At 39.2% G+C, this 16,473-nt stretch overlaps 1 protein-coding gene across 1 annotated transcript in view; it reads left to right on the top strand.

The window, feature by feature from the left end:
* The window catches only part of LOC107666364 (inactive ubiquitin carboxyl-terminal hydrolase 54-like), a 48,579-nt gene that overhangs the window by 2,773 nt on the left and 29,333 nt on the right, over nucleotides 1-16,473 (top strand). The window contains exon 2 of the mRNA XM_016457625.1: nucleotides 12,126-12,695. Coding sequence (XP_016313111.1) covers nucleotides 12,549-12,695 — 147 coding nt within the window. The 5' untranslated portion in view covers nucleotides 12,126-12,548. The remainder of the gene's footprint in view (nucleotides 1-12,125; nucleotides 12,696-16,473) is intronic.

Raw genomic sequence — 16,473 nt, 5'->3', positions numbered from 1 at the left:
AACCGGCATTACTATCAAAATGCGCATGACAATCGCATTCGATTTAATCGTGCAGCCCTATATGCAGGTAAATATTCCTATAGATACTACATCTGCTATGTTGGCATTGTCCCTATATATGGTGAAACAGTGAATTTAAAATGTTGATTTAAATATGTTGATTAAACATAAAAAAATTAATGTTCACTGCAAAATACGCACATATTCACAATTATTGACAATTATATTAGGCCTACTTCAATAATACTACACAGTACTTCATGGGAGTAGGTGGGTGCTAGAGAATTTGTTTAGCAGAATTTGCTTCTTTTGATTCTCTAATTGTTTTTTATTTGCAGAATCATGGGTAATGTCACCAGGAATTTTGCTGTTAAAACATGATTATTTAAAAATAAGTTCAATTAATGGAGGCTGATGGCTTCAATAAAAGCATATACCATCAATTAACGACATTGTAGCTCACAGTAGGGCTGTCTTTAAAGGTCTATAAGTTGTTGTAAAAAATAAGTTCCCCTACTGAGAATTGGTGAATGGGATTTTTACTTCCAGAACCCCACTGTTGCACTTTGTGGCGTTCTTTGACTGATCTATGAATGACATGCTGCAAAAACAATTGACCTAGACTTGAAAAGAGCTGCCCTACAGTTCTTTGCCTTTGATTGTTTTCAGCTTTGTACATCTGACGGCTCCTTAGCTCCTGGGGCTTTATGGGACATCCTACTTTTTACACGCTGTATAGCAGGGATGTATGCTTGTTCAGACAAACAGAAGATTGGCATAGATGGATTTGTTAAAGTGACAAAGCATTTGGATGATGATATGTATGAACTTATTTTCAGGTGTTATTCATGAATATTTGAATAAAAATATATTAATGGACTTGCACTGGAGCCAATCCTGATGTGACCAAATTGGTTACTGACTGACAGGCTAAATTTGCCCTATAGTTGCATTTGTGTCCTCAGCCTCTCTCTGCGCTGTGGAGAGAGAGTTTGTAGCGAACTGGCCCAGATTCAGGTGGCCTCACAGCTTCACAGATGGTACGAGGGAAATGTAGTTGCTTGTGCCAGGCCAAAGTGATGCTCACTGGCTCATGCTTACAGGAGAACGACTAAACTCTCCAACCATGGCTCACATCGTCTGATCTCCTGGTATGTGGTCTGTGCCATGCAATGATATGCATTTATTCAGTATTTTTTGTATAACAAAAAATGTCTTGTTTCATTTATTTTAAATAAATGCTTAAGTCATCTTGGATGCAAGTATTGGAATAGGACATATAAACATAAGGACACTGTTTGTGCCTGGCTGTATCTTGTGCTTGACCGCCCTATGTGCTTGCACCTCATCCTTCCAAAAACAGCACCAGGTCTAGGTCTCCATGGCAACCGCAACCCACCCTGTCTTATTTCTGTTTAGTGGAAAATAACTGCGCTCCAGCCTGGACCTGTGCTTTCTCAGCACCGGGCTCCTGCTGCGGGATGATGTCAGTCTGGGTCTGATGGAGACGGTGGAGAGCGTATCACTCAGGGATGGGCCTGTTCCTGTTTCCTATCATCCTACTAAACTTCTCTCAGATGGCAAATCAGCCTGTGCCGCTAGTGTGAACATTCAAGGTTTTCTTGCTCTTTAGCACTCCAGAAGCGGCCTTTTAAAAGTAGGTTAAGGCTGATGACGCAAGCAGAGTTATGTCTTATTAATATAATTAACTAGACAGAGAAAATCCCAAACATAGCTTTTGCCGCACACAAGCCTGTGCACTATCTGTGAACGGTATTGTTCATTTGATATTCGAAGTTAAAATGGCAAAAAACCTCTGACGAAACGGCCTCTAAATCACTTTCGCTAAAGTAAACTGTAGCAACACTTTGGCCAGATAGCTCGCTTGTTTATCATTCACTTTCAGTAATAGAATTGGGATGCCAAGACTATCAGGCTCATCCAACCGCACTGTCGCCTGACGACATGTTTCCCTCAAGCTTTTGTCCCTGTTGGATATTTTCTCACTGTTGGTTCAAGTGAAGCTTTGGCAAAGCAGACGTTGTCAGACTGAGGTGTGAAGCTTCTCGCCAGTGAGACATTACAGACTTCATTAGTGGCACAAATGTGCCCTGCTGGATTGAAAATGTCAGATAGCTGCGTCAGAGGTGGCGGCTGGGAGGGATGGAATTCTCTCACCCCTGATGGCTAAATGGGCATCGCTGTTCCCAGCAGAGTCTATTATTGCAGGAATAATCCTGTGACACCTTATGTTAGATTGGGTCAGGGGATCTGTCACCTGTGTGCGTCTTCCTGGCTTTTCCTAAAATGGAAAATGCCAGGCTTGTGGGACATGCTGAATTGCTCAGTGTTGCAGATGCAATTGACACAAGTTCACGTCAGACCCTAATATTTCTTAAACATATTTTATTAAATTAAATCTGCAATGGATGCGGTTGATCTTTGTTCTTATAGACCTCTTCTGTTATTGTTCCTTGTGGCTTGCAGAACACTTTGGCCAGATAGCTCGCTTGTTTATCATTCACTTTCAGTAATAGAAATGGGATGCCAAGACTATCAGGCTCATCCAACCGCACCGTCACCTGGCGACATGTTTCCCTCAAGCTTTTGTCCCTGTTGGATATTTTCTCACTGTTGGTTCAAGTGAAGCTTTGGCAAAGCAGACGTTGTCAGACTGAGGTGTGAAGCTTCTCGCCAGTGAGACATTACAGACTTCATTAGTGGCACAAATGTGCCCTGCTGGATTGAAAATGTCAGATAGCTGCGTCAGAGGTGGCGGCTGGGAGGGATGGAATTCTCTCACCCCTGATGGCTAAATGGGCATCGCTGTTCCCAGCAGAGTCTATTATTGCAGGAATAATCCTGTGACACCTTATGTTAGATTGGGTCAGGGGATCTGTCACCTGTGTGCGTCTTCCTGGCTTTTCCTAAAATGGAAAATGCCAGGCTTGTGGGACATGCTGAATTGCTCAGTGTTGCAGATGCAATTGACACAAGTTCACGTCAGACCCTAATATTTCTTAAACATATTTTATTAAATTAAATCTGCAATGGATGCGGTTGATCTTTGTTCTTATAGACCTCTTCTGTTATTGTTCCTTGTGGCTTGCAGAGGCTGTTTGCTGCTCAGCATTGATTTTCTGTGCGAGGTGACTGCTGGTTGAATTGTAGCCTGTTGGCCAAAGAGGGAAAGTCGTGTGATGCTGGACTAAAGCCAGTTTAGAGGCTTGCAGTGGGATGAAGAGCTGGATGTCTTCCATAGGCTATCATGTTGCATATCAGAGTAGAGCCAAACTGCCATGGGAGCAATTGTCAGAAACCTTTAGGCTGTGTTCTGCCCCCCAAATTCAGACTCAGATTAGGTGGCATGTATGGAGAAGGGTGATACTGTAATAGATTTGTTGAAGCTACACTATGTAACTTTTGGCCCTCTAGTGGTTAATAAATAAAATTGCATGCATCTTGCGGAAGAACATTGTTTTGGTTGTGCTTTGGCTCTGCACCTCTGCGTGAATGAATGGTACATCCTTGAAAATAAAATCCAGCACTATAACAACTAGGGATGTGCGGCTCTAGTCGACTAAACGGTACAGCTCCTACTAGTCAACACTGAAAACAGTAGTCGATTACACAACAGAAAAAAAACCCTGTCATTTTAACATTGCATTTAAAACATTTTAAGTAAGTTAAAATAAAACGTTTGAAAAATAATACATTATATTTAAAAGTTTATCTGGGCGGAAACTACATTTTTACCTCAGACCTCACATGCATTTTCTTCGTGTCAGTTGCGGTGAGTTCAAAAATTACCATGCGAAAGACGAGCAAGGTGTGGGATTATTTTGAATTAGAAGGAAACGGAAACATTTTGTGTAAACTGTGTAACGTCAAATTGGCTTACCATAACTCTACTGGAGCTATGCTTAATCATATTCAATACAGGCATGTAGGCGTTAGCTCTGGAGCGATGCGTAATCATATTCAATACAGGCAGGTAGGCGATAGCTTAGAGACTAGCCAAAGCCAGTAAATGTCAATCACGTCATTCACTACAACCTGCGATCCCGTCCGCGCCGTCTATTCCTCTAACGAACACCCACTTCTGTGGTGGTGCGGGATGTCCAGGCGCTTTCTGAAACTCTATTGGCTTGCTTTTCGTTATCTCTGCGTGCCTGCGACTTCAGTTCCTGCCGAGCGCGTTTTTTCAAGTGCAGGAATTTTATTGTTAATCGCCTCAGGTCCTGTCTTTCACCAGGCCACGTTGATAGAATATCTCTTTGGATTTGAGACTTTAGTCTTTGCAACTTTACAGATCTTCTTTATGCACCAAGAGCTTGTAACACTCCAAAGAGAAAGGAAAAATTGAAATCGCATCATATGACCCCTTTAAACGTCAGTCAAATTAGTCATCGCGCACATCCCTAATAACAACCCATAATGAAATGGCCCTTAGCAATAGCTGACACTATATAATGAGCGCAAACTACTGTTAGAAAGCTAAATTCCTATCTGTTAGTTAGATAAAATACCTTACCTGTTGAGTAATGCCAGGTATAGCCTACATGACACGATTTTTTTAAGTTGTCAGATCGCTGTTCTTTTCACACTACACACCTGTTTTGGGAAGAAGTTGCTGTGGTTTGCACATTACACAACGGATCGGCGGCTGGGGGACACACATTACACAATATTTCACTAGGAAGAATCCCAGGCAAAACGTGCGAGAAGTAATGCAGAGAATCACAAAAAAACTAGGGATGTAACGATTCACTCAACTCACGATTCGATTCACGATTTTTTTTAATTTTTTTTTACAAAATGTGATTTAAGACAAATTATAAATGAAATGTGTCCTTTTATCATTGCAACATGAGCAGTTTTTAATCTAAATTAGATTGTATAATTTAGAAATTTGAAGCAAAAACAATGGTTTGACTTCAGTTTTGTGAAATTATGCATAAAAAATATCTGCATGAAACAAGCAGCAGATGAGCTGAATGAGACGCAGATGCACTCTCTGCCAGCAGGTGGTGTTTAAAACGTTTCCTTGGTTTCCGCTGTAAACAAAGCAGCACTGCACTTTTTCATTGACAGTTTATGTTAACTAATGAAGCCCTAATGTAAAGTGTGACTGAACAATAAAGAATCAAAACACTTTAAAACAATATCTAGGGCATGTTGTAGTCCAGATTAAAATGTGAAAATAAATAGCCTATTAAGTCTAAATATTTAAGTATTTGGCGCTGTGATGAACATCATAGCAAATACACAAATCTGAATGGCTGTTTAAATCATTTAAACACGATTCAGAAACAGAAAGTAGTGCAGCTGCTTTGTTTACAGGGTTTCCGAGGTAATGGGTGCATTTCTGCAGTTTAGCACCATCTGCTGTCAGAGTGAAAGTGCGCTTTCATCCAGAGCGTCTCTCACATGTTCCGCCATGTGCTTCTGGTCTGCGCTGGTTTACGTCAGAGTGCGCACGCGTCTTTCACGCAGCATACAGCGGTGTTGTGCATTTTGACCAGTTGATGGGAAAAGTATTCTTAAGATGCATTCAAAATTCGGAATAATTTGTAATATATAATTATTCACGGTTTTTAGAATTGCCCACGGTAACAATATCATGCATATTCATTACCGTGATATATCGCATTACCGAATACCGGCACGAGTCTACCTTGTATCTTACTCTTTCATTTTTCGGGCTTTGGTGATGCATCGGTGCTTCTCTCAGATTGCATTTTTGATTATTCCCAATATGTGATCGTTACTCATGTGAACCAACACAATTTGCCTAAGGCTTTTTTCTGCAATCTCCAGAAAACTGTCAGTAAGTAAAAAAAACTGGGCCTAAAATTATGTTGTGTATACCCGTCAGGCATAAGAAAAAAGTCAGCTCTAGGTCAGTTTTGAATCCTTTCAGTTCTCGCCACCTCTGAAACCAAACCAATGCTGACTTTGCCCTTCTTGGAGTTTCTTTGTTTTTACAACCGTTGATTACCTGGAGGATTGCTGTTTTGCGTAGATCATGGTTAGTATTTCTCTCGCATTGTGACAACTAACTTCACACTACTCCTGCATCATACATGTTAGTGTAGCCGGAGCTACTTTTCTCTGTTTACGGATATGACATGACATGCTCAGGCGAATGATGTATGCATGCAAAATCTGTCCCAACAGCACTAAAATATAAACAGTTATTATAGGATTACTTCAGTGATGCAGTACAAGGCAAAAATAAAACAATTAATGATTTAATTGTATTTTATTTATTATTATTATTATTATTAAAAGTTATTAAACTACACATCCACGTCCATAGTTACAATGATTTCTTAATTTCACAAACCGTAAGTACACAAAGCTTTTGTAGGTTTGAGACAGTGAGTCAGATGTTGATTCATTAGCCACTCTAGCTGATTCATGCAGCTTATACAGGGAAGGGTTTGTCAGGATTCATCTCAATAACTTGTGTGTTTGAACTGTTAGGTTTATAAGACACAGTTGATTTGAATTGGAATACACCGGTCACCCTGTCTTACTTGCTTTTGTTCTCAGCTTGTTGATGTGTTTTCTTGTCATTTTGTGGCACATGGACTTTAAGTAAAATCTGAGTTCTTGGCACTGTAGATTGTCTGCTGTGATGCAGGAAACATGAAACGGATGCATACAATTATATACTATATTATTAATTATACACAATTATTAAAAATATTTACAACTTAAAAAATAAATTGCATGAATTACAATTTTATTTCATACCATTCAACAATTAAAAAAACAGCCATCCATATCTTTTTTTTTTTTTTTGAAGGATGTTGAGTGAATCTTTGAGACATGCTTGTTTATCAGCTTGTGTCTCTTCAAAACCATGTTTACAAGAACTTAATACAGGGCCCAGCAAGACAGTCTTAGTCACTGTCTGGAAGCTAATGAGGACCTTACAGTAGACACTACTAGTTCTGTTTTCTGCCAGACAGGATAATCCACCATCTGATCAGGATAATCTGCCTGCCTGACCTGCCATTCGACCTTCTTCACCCCCTGCTGACCAAGCAGAGACACAGTACAGTCTACCTGGGATGAAGAACCCACCATGAGAGTTTCTTCAGTGTTGACGTGTTTTCTACTATCCTTGTTTAATGTGCAGAGACATCCAAGTAAGCAGTTTTTGGGTGATTTCCCCAGTGTAAACTAGGGATGCTCCGATCAGGATTTTTGCAGCCGATACCAAGTACCGATTTCTTGTCATGGTGATCGGCCGATACCGATGCCGATTCTGATGCTTCAAGCCAGAGATGGGCACTTAAGTTAGTGACTCGGGCTCGAGTCGCATTTTTATAGACTTCAGACTTGACTCAGACTCTAACTGAAATGACTCCAGACTTGACTCGAAAATTTTAAAAGCAACTCGAGTCTTTTATCCTTAAATACTTATATAACTTATATTCAAAAGGCAAACCGCATCTGCACCCTGGCATCCATCCGAACTGCGAGCCGTAACACAGCACCATTTTAAGTGAACAGTGCGTCAAAACAGCAGAGCGGATCACATAACAAGCGCTCAGGGTCGTTTATGGTAAATATCTTTCAGCGCTATATCTTCTAGTATTTTTATCAAAAGCCAAACGCGCTTTATTCAAGCCCTTTCAGCTCCGTGCGCTTTCTCTCTCTCTCTCTCCGGACGTGCGCTGGCGCCAAGAGCTGCGGATGACGCGGTTATTTTAACAACAACAGAAACAACAGAAACAACAAAACGCAGCAGTAAACAACAATGCTGCAAATATAGTTATTTTTCATACTATCTATTTATCTATCTATAACCCATGACTCTGACTGTTCAAACCAGATGTGACAAGACATTTCGCATTGTACATTTAGCATTATTAATCTGTAGGCTAAGAACATTTCAAAAGAATCATGTCATTAAAATTGGGAAAATTGTTGTTAGATGGCTAGGATAGAACTTAAACTTTAAAATTGCTAGTTATGTTTCTTTTCTGCTCAAGATGAGAACATTTTGATTATTGTAGCTACATTGTTTTTAGATAATGCTTTTAAGTAGGCTAAAATATAGATTTCAGGAGGAAAACCTTGAACAGAAACAGTATTTTTTTTCTGTCACATGGCCTCACATGTATCTAAATGTAAAAATGCAATACATGAAAAAAAAGTTTTTATTTATTTATTTTTTTTGTTCGGGCCTCTGCCTTGGAACTTTAATTGAATACCCCTGACTTATATAATAAAGAAATACTTTATTTGGATGGTTTTGTAATACCTTGTCACATATTTCCTTGTGTGTCATGGTAGATCGGACTCTTATTATAGAATTTCATTACAGAAAAACTGTTTTGAACATTGTAATGGATTCAAACATAGCCTATAAATAACAGGCTGGATGTACAATAACCTGACATCTTAACACCACTTTTTATTTTTACAAAGCAGATCATAGAATATGTATTTTGTCTATAGCCTATAAAACAGCGTCGTAAATAGGAAGATTTCAATACATGAGGATTCTGAATGAGATTTTTTTAGCAAACCATTAAATGACTTGAGACTCGACTCGGACTCGTGACCAAAGACTTGAGACTTGACTGGAGACTTGACTCAGACTCCAAGTGAAAGACTTGTGAACATCTCTGCTTCAAGCTTTATATAACATATGTAATAATGTTATATAAATAATCACAAAAAATATTCCTTGTACGGTGAACATTTTAATATGCCTTTAAAATGGGGTTTATGCATAACATTATGTATATCAGGATACTTAATATAAGACAAAAATAAATACAAACAAAATGGAGCAGTCTGTTGCAACCCACAAGGTTTATTTAAACATTATCCAATAGTAAACTGTGGTGGACAAAATAAACATTAAATAAAAAAAAACATTTAAACTCCTAAAAGAGCTAATTGGACTAGTTTGATGCAACTCATTAGGTTTAACATTGTCCAATGTTAGAGAGAGGACAAAATAAATAGAAACATTTAAACTCCAACATGGAGAAGTCTGATGTAACACGTAAGGTTTAATACAGTCCAATATAAGACTGAAGAGTAAAAAAGAAATGGAAACATTTAAACTACTGAAAGAACAAAACAGTTCAGTCACGGTTATATCCACGTGCGCTGCGGATAATCCGCGGGTCGGGTAATAAAAAAATGCATTCTGATTATTTGCGGGGGGGTCACGGGTGGATAAAATAAATCATAAATGATGCAAATATTAACTACTTTTTTTTTTTTAAATAATTTTTTTTGTCATCAGGCAGACATTTCATTTGTGTGTGTGTGTGTGTTCGCCTGATTTGGAAGTTGCAGTGACAGAAACGGTGACATTCCAGATAAAGTTTGAAAGGAGTAAAGCCTGTGTTACTGCTATTGAGTAGGCTATGACAACTCACAAAAGACTATTTTAGCAAAGCAGCGTGGAGAGCCGCTTCAGAAACGTGTCGCGGCTGGCCGGTATAAATACAAGCACTGACTAGAGCACCCACGATCAGCTCTGGTGGCCGTGGAGCCGTAACGCGCCTCAGACGTGTGCAGTGAGGCGCAGATCAGCTCTAACATCACTAAATCTGCTGTTAAAAATGAACCATCCATTCATCATATCATCATGCCAAACATACATGACAAATTAATTTTTCCGCAGATCAGCTCTAGTCTCTAACGTCACTGAATCTGCTGTTAAAAATGAACCATCCATTCATCATATCATCATGCCAAACATACATGACAAATTAATTTTTCATTGTTTCTCGAAACATCATAGCATTGCCACACCGGCGATGACATGACTGCAGCGCCAAATCATTTATGTCCCCACGCATCATGTACGTCGTCACACGTTGACGTCATCAAATTGCGATCGGTTCATGAGATCGGCCAAGTTAGTGAGTACCGATCGAGTCATAAAATGTGATTATCGGCCGATACCGATCTCCGGCCGATCGATCGGAGCATCCCTAGTGTAAACACCTCTGCTCTGTGGCGCTTTCGACATTGTTTTGCTTGTTTGCATGGCCCAATGAGGTCTGCAATATCTGGAGAGAGCTATCAGTTAGCTTTCCCACTCATCACTTGACAAATCTGTCCCAAAGACTAATGCAGATGGGTGTTTGAAAGCGGACATTATACCATGTAGTTTATAGGCAAGGCATATTTTAAGAGCGAATTTAGGCGTTAATGTGGTTTCAAAGCCATAAACACAGACACGGAAACCATTGACATCAGCATTGTAAGGTCAGCCGCTGACTCACAGCTGGATAAACACTCATCTTACTAGAATTTCTCTCTCCAGTTCAGTTTCTATCAGCCCCTTTTCTTTTTCTGTTCATCCATTCACTTTGGCTCTTGTCGTCTTTGTTCCTGTCAGTCTTTTGTCTGTGGCTTTTGTTTTTCTTTCTGTTGACTTTCCCTCTCTTGTTTTATTCTGCATTCCTTGAAAACTGCCCTCAAGTCTGCTTTCGTTAAAAGCACATCAGACGGTGATGGACGTAGACAGATTTGCTAAACTCTTGAGAGGAACTGCTCGAAGCTGCAACTTTTAAACTTCTTGACAGGAGCTTGAGGTAAAATCTAAATGTTGCAGGTGATGGATGTGGTCCTTGTTGGGTGTCTTTTTCACCTTAATACAAGTTTGCTGCTTGGCTAAGTGCTGCTAATATAAGCCGACCAGTGGGAGACTGGTTTAAGAGCTTTGACTATCACATCACTTGTTGAGTTATGTCAGAGTGTCGTGTCTGAGAGGCCAACCTGTAAGTCATGTGTCGAAGCAGCACATCAACACTCAGCTAGGGGATGTTCTGTATGCTGGCTTGGACTGGGACAAACAGATAAATCCTTGTCTGCACCCAAGTGTTATTTTAGCGCGCAGGATGAGATCTGAGTCAGATTGTAAAGGAAATTTCACAGCTACTGTGTTAAGACGTCACTGTTTGTGTTTTGTGGAGCGAGTCTATGCTCACTTGATGCGTTCACACATACTGAGATTTTTATTGCTGTGGGTCACTAAATGGCTCTAAGGGATAGTTCACACCAAAATACTGTCATAATTTATTCACCCTCATGTTGTTTCAAATCTGAATGGCTTTCTTTATTCTCTGGAACATAAAATGAGGAGGACCAGTTTTGCTTGGTTCCTAGTGTTCTTCAAAATATGGAGAAGAAACAAAGTCATACAGGTTTAGAACAACTTGAGGGTGAGGATATTATGACAAAATTTATATTTCTGGGTGAACTGTCCCGATGTGGGTTCCCATGGTCATGGAAAAGCTTGAAATATAAGCAATGTTTTGATATTGAAATGAATGAAGTCTTAAACATCAGGGATATATGAATACATACATTTTTATAGTTATGCTAGTATTATTCTTGTGCTGGGTAAAACATGCATAAAATCCACAGTAGTGTCTGATTTGTGAGTCTCCATCTTGTCACTTGGTTCTTTTAAATAATTGGATGAAATGGTTCAGAAATGTATTTTAATGCTTTATTAGCAGTTTAGTATCAGTAATAAAGAACGACTGGGAAGGTCATTTGTCTATTGCTGATGTTCCTGCTGCTTGATGCTGTAATGTTATTTGTGTGATACCATTGCTTTTGAAAATCAAATGAGATAAAAAAAAATTTGATAAAAAATAAGATGTCATTCTAATCCGACAAGCAATTAGTTTTCTTGCTAAAAAAATGTTCCATTTATTGTGTCTATGTAATATATGGATTTATTATATCTTTGCAGCATTTTATTATATCCCTATATGTAAGCAGAGACAGATTGCATAGTGATGTAATCATAAATCAATAGGGAGATCAGACACTATAACATTAACTTCTCATCCATCTTGTTTCTGCTAGACTACAGTATTTCAGAGATGATATGTGCTCCAGTGTATTCACTCCTTTTAGACATTGATGCATCAATTGACACTGTCCATTTGCATGAAGTAAAACTTTCTATGATCCACTGAAAATCAGCAACCCTCATTAAAAATGAATGACTTGTGGTCACTTTGCTGCTGCAAATGACAGTGTGAAAAATGCTTGAACTTTAGATTGGATTGAGTGCAAGGAGATAACATTGTTAACATTTTTATTTCTGTTTATTTTTACAGATACACAGTGTTGTGAAGATTCACACTTGTTTACAACAGGACGAGACTCTTGCCGTCAATCTGCACACTGTTGCTTCTGTTTAAGGGTGTAGCACTGAGTGCTGCAGTGAAGATCACCACACCTCCCACAACCCAGAATACTGAGTATAGCGGTGTGAAATTCCACAACCAAATCCCAGAGAGCAGTTAACAAGGCCGAGAGACGGCATTTGCTTTTTCTGTCTGATGCAAGATGACAACAAAAAGCCAACGCCCTTGTAACGTTTTCCCAGAACTAATATTTTTTTTAAACTATTTTCTAATCTCTTCTTACGTCTTTTGAATACAATGCTAATGCATTTCCCCTCAACTTTGGAAAGATGAACTTAGGATTGTTGAACGGAGGGACGATTTAGAGTTCAAGCGATATTGATTTCCTCCACCATGTCATGGAAAAGAAACTACTTTGCATCTGGCAGCAGTGGCTTACAGGGTATATTCACCCCACGAACCATGACATCAATCGCCCCCAGCAAAGGACTCATCAATGAGCCGGGACAGAACAGCTGCTTCCTGAACAGCGCTCTCCAGGTAGGACTACATATGTTCATGTTATAAACACATTTTACATGTTACCGTTTATACTGCAGAAATCTGATTAGTGTCTTTCTGAAATGTACAAACGGTGTCTTAGTTGAACAGAAGATTCTTGACACAAATTATTAGCCTTTATTTGGTGCTTTTAGGGATGTATCTCAGTGTGGACACCATAAAACGTAGCACACTTTGAGGACACCACACATGAGCTTGCTGATATGTTTTCATCAACCGTTAGGCTCTACTTGTAGTCTGTGAGGATAAATATTGTGCAAACTCTCTCATTAATTAATGACTCATGCAACGCATGACCTCAACAGATGCTTGCTCTCGTGGGCAGAAATTGCGCCCACCTCCTCTTGTGATTAGCCATTTGAAGCAACAAGTCAAGCGGCTAGATGCATATGGCAGCAGTAGGAACGGTGCACTGACTCTTCACTCGTTGCTCTCCTCACGCATGAGTGCTATTAGACAGAAACCGCTGTGTCTTTTATCCATTGTGCTGCTCGGTGGAGCCTGCATTAGATTTAGTGATGATTCAAGCACTGTCTGCACTAGACCCCACAAACAACTGTCAGACGCACACTGTCCTGGCCGGTAATTACCCTGCAGAGCAACCTGCCATTACTTACCCTCTATTTTTGGATTACTGTATAATCAGCTATATGGAAATAAAGGGGCTTAGCTGGCTGATATGTCTAAAGCTACAAATTAGAGTCAGTTATGACTGGTTCGGGGGGTTGGGTGTTTGAGGGAGCGTCACGGCTGGATTGTCTGTTGCCATGAAGCATAACAATATGGCAAGACAATGAACTCAAAACCTGGGGGTGAAAACAGTAAAAAAAAATGTTTTGTCTGCAGAACAAATTGTGGTGCTTTAATAACTTTCTTGAATACTTTTCTGAGAAATTGTAAGTAGTTTATTTTTATTTTGTTTTTTTTAGGACTTGTTGGATTTTAAGAACTTGTCTTTAAAAATGTTACTCACATTAAAGCATGAGTTAATTTGGCTATGATGTCTTCACAAATTATAATATACAGTGGTGTGAAAATTGTTTTGCCCCCTTCCTGTTTTTTTTTTTATTTTTTGCATATTTGTCACACTTGAATGATTCAGATCATCAAACAAATTGTAATGTTACACAAAGATAACCCGAGGAAATACAAAATGCAGTTTTGAAATAATGATTGAATTTATTAAGGGGAAAAAGCTGTCCAAACCTGCCTGGCACTACGTGAAAAAGTAATTGCACCCTAAATCTAATAACCACCCTTGGCAGCAACAACTGCAATCAAGCGTTTGCAACTGGCATTGAGTCTTTCACATCGCTGTGGAGGAATTTTGGCCCACTCTTCTTTGCAGAATTGTTTTAATTCAGCCACATTGGAGGGTTTTCGAGCATGACTGGACTGTTTAATGTCATGCCACAGCATCTCAATCGGATTTAAGTCCGGACTTGATTTGGCCACTCCAAAACCTTAATTTTGTTTTTCTTGAGCCATTCAGAGGTGGACTTGCTGGTGTGTTTGGGATCATTGTCCTGCTGCAGAACCCAAGTTCGCTTCAGCTTGAGGTCACGAACAGATGGCCGGACATTCTCCTTCAGGATTTTCTGATAGAGTGCAGAATTCATGGTTCCATCAATTATGGCAAGTCATCCAGGTCCTGAAGCTGCAAAGCAGCCCCAGACCATCACACTACCACTACCATGTTTGACTGTTGGTATGATGTTCTGTTTATGAAATGCTGTGTTGGTTTTACGGCAGATGTAACGGGACACACACCTTCCAAAAGTTCAATTTTTGTCTCATCAGTCCACAGAATATTTGCCCAAAAGTCTTGGGGATTAACAATGTATTTTTTTGGCAAATGTGAGACGAGCCTTTGTGTTCTTTTTGGTCAGCAGTGGCTTTTGCCTTGGAACTCTCCCATGGATGCCGTTTTTGCCCAGTCTCTTTCTTATTGCTAAATCATAAACACTGACCTTAATTGAGGCAAATGAGGCCTGCAGTTCTTTAGATGTTGTTCTGGGTTCTTTTATGACCTCCTGGATGAGTCATTGTTGTGCTCTTGGAGTAATTTTGGTAGGCTGGCTTCTCCTGGGAAGGTTCACACCACTGTTCCAAGTTTTCTCCATTTATGGATAATGGCTCTGACTGTGGTTCGCTAGAGTCCCAAAGCCTTAGAAATGGCTGTATAACCCTTTCCAGACTGATACAGTCTATTTTGTTTCTCATCTGTTCTTGAATTTCTAGATCGCGGCATGATGTGTTGCTCTTTAAGCATGCTTCACTATCAGACAGGTTCTTTTTTATGTGATTTCTTGTGATTCAACAGGTCTGGCAGTAATCAGGCCTGGGTGTGGCTAGTGAAATTTAACTCGGCTCTCTAAAATAATGTGGTTAATCACAGTTTTTTCATGATGTAACAGGAGGGGGCAATTCATTTTTCACGTAGGGCCAGGTAGGTTTGGACAGCTTTTTTCCCTTAATAAATGAAATCCTTTAAAAACTGCATTTTGTATTTACTTGCAATTCCTTTGTGTAATATTAAAATTTGTTTGATGATCTGAATCTTTAAAAAAAAAAAATGTTAAAAACAGGAAGGGGGCAAAAACCTTTTCACAGCACTGTAGGCCTATTTACATGTAAGGGGAATCAGTTGTCTAGTATTGTTCTCTGTCCCTTAGTTTTGATGTTCTGTTCACATGAAGTGAAAATAACTTTTTATTTTGGCATTACATGCCCTATAATGGAATAAGCTGTCCTTGTTTAAGCTTTCCCAGAAACCCCTTCCAAAATCAATAGTTCTGAACAGCCATTCAATAAAATCTGTTATGCAATCAATAAACTCCTGATTGAAGATCCAAGGATGCAGCATAAATGAGTTTGAAGGAAGGAGAGGGAGAGAGTTATGTCTAGACTGCCTGGGTTTTCAAAGCTGACATCTTCTGGTCTCCTGCTGATTCTGAGACAGAAGGTAAGAGTCAGGATGTGTAATCAGCAGCTTCCTGTTGAGTGCGGTTGCAGTTAAAGGAATTTTTGGTTTTAGTCTATTAATAAATGTTTATCCAACTTGCTACTATCTTAATTTTCAGTAAAAGGCTCATGATTGGTTAAATCTGAATTGAAAAACTAGACTTTTGTTTGCAAGCTAAAGTGAGTTTAAATGAATTGTACAAAGTACAAAGTGAAAAATACAACAGTAAGTGTTAGGGCTGTCAAAAAAAAATCGAATTTCAAATATCGAATTTAAAATAAAAATCCACATTCAAATGCAAAAACGTTGCATTCAAATTTTGCAGTTGTGCATCAGGCAGCCTTATCAGTGGTGCACGAGATGCGATGACGATGTACAGGTGCATCTCAATAAATTAGAATGTCGTGGAAAAGTTCATTTATTTCAGTAATTCAACTCAAATTGTGAAACTCGTGTATTAAATAAATTCAGTGCACACAGACGGAAGTAGTTTAAGTCTTTGGTTATTTTAATTGTGATGATTTTGGCTCACATTTAACAAAAACCCACCAATTCACTATCTCAACAAATTAGAATACTTCATAAGACCAATAAAAAAAAAAACATTTTTAGTGAATTGTTGGCCTTCTGGAAAGTATGTTCATTTACTGTACATGCACTCAATACTTGGTAGGGGCTCCTTTTGCTTTAATTACTGCCTCAATTCGGCGTGGCATGGAGGTGATCAGTTTGTGGCACTGCTCAGGTGGTATGGAAGCCCAGGTTTCTTTGACAGTGGCCTTCAGCTCATCT

Source organism: Sinocyclocheilus anshuiensis, unplaced genomic scaffold, assembly GCF_001515605.1.
Source record: "Sinocyclocheilus anshuiensis isolate Anshui unplaced genomic scaffold, SAMN03320099.WGS_v1.1 scaffold63, whole genome shotgun sequence".
In the NCBI taxonomy this organism is placed as follows: Eukaryota; Metazoa; Chordata; class Actinopteri; order Cypriniformes; family Cyprinidae; genus Sinocyclocheilus; species Sinocyclocheilus anshuiensis.
Note: the sequence above shows the minus strand (reverse complement) of the source record. Positions and strands in the feature narration are given on the sequence as shown.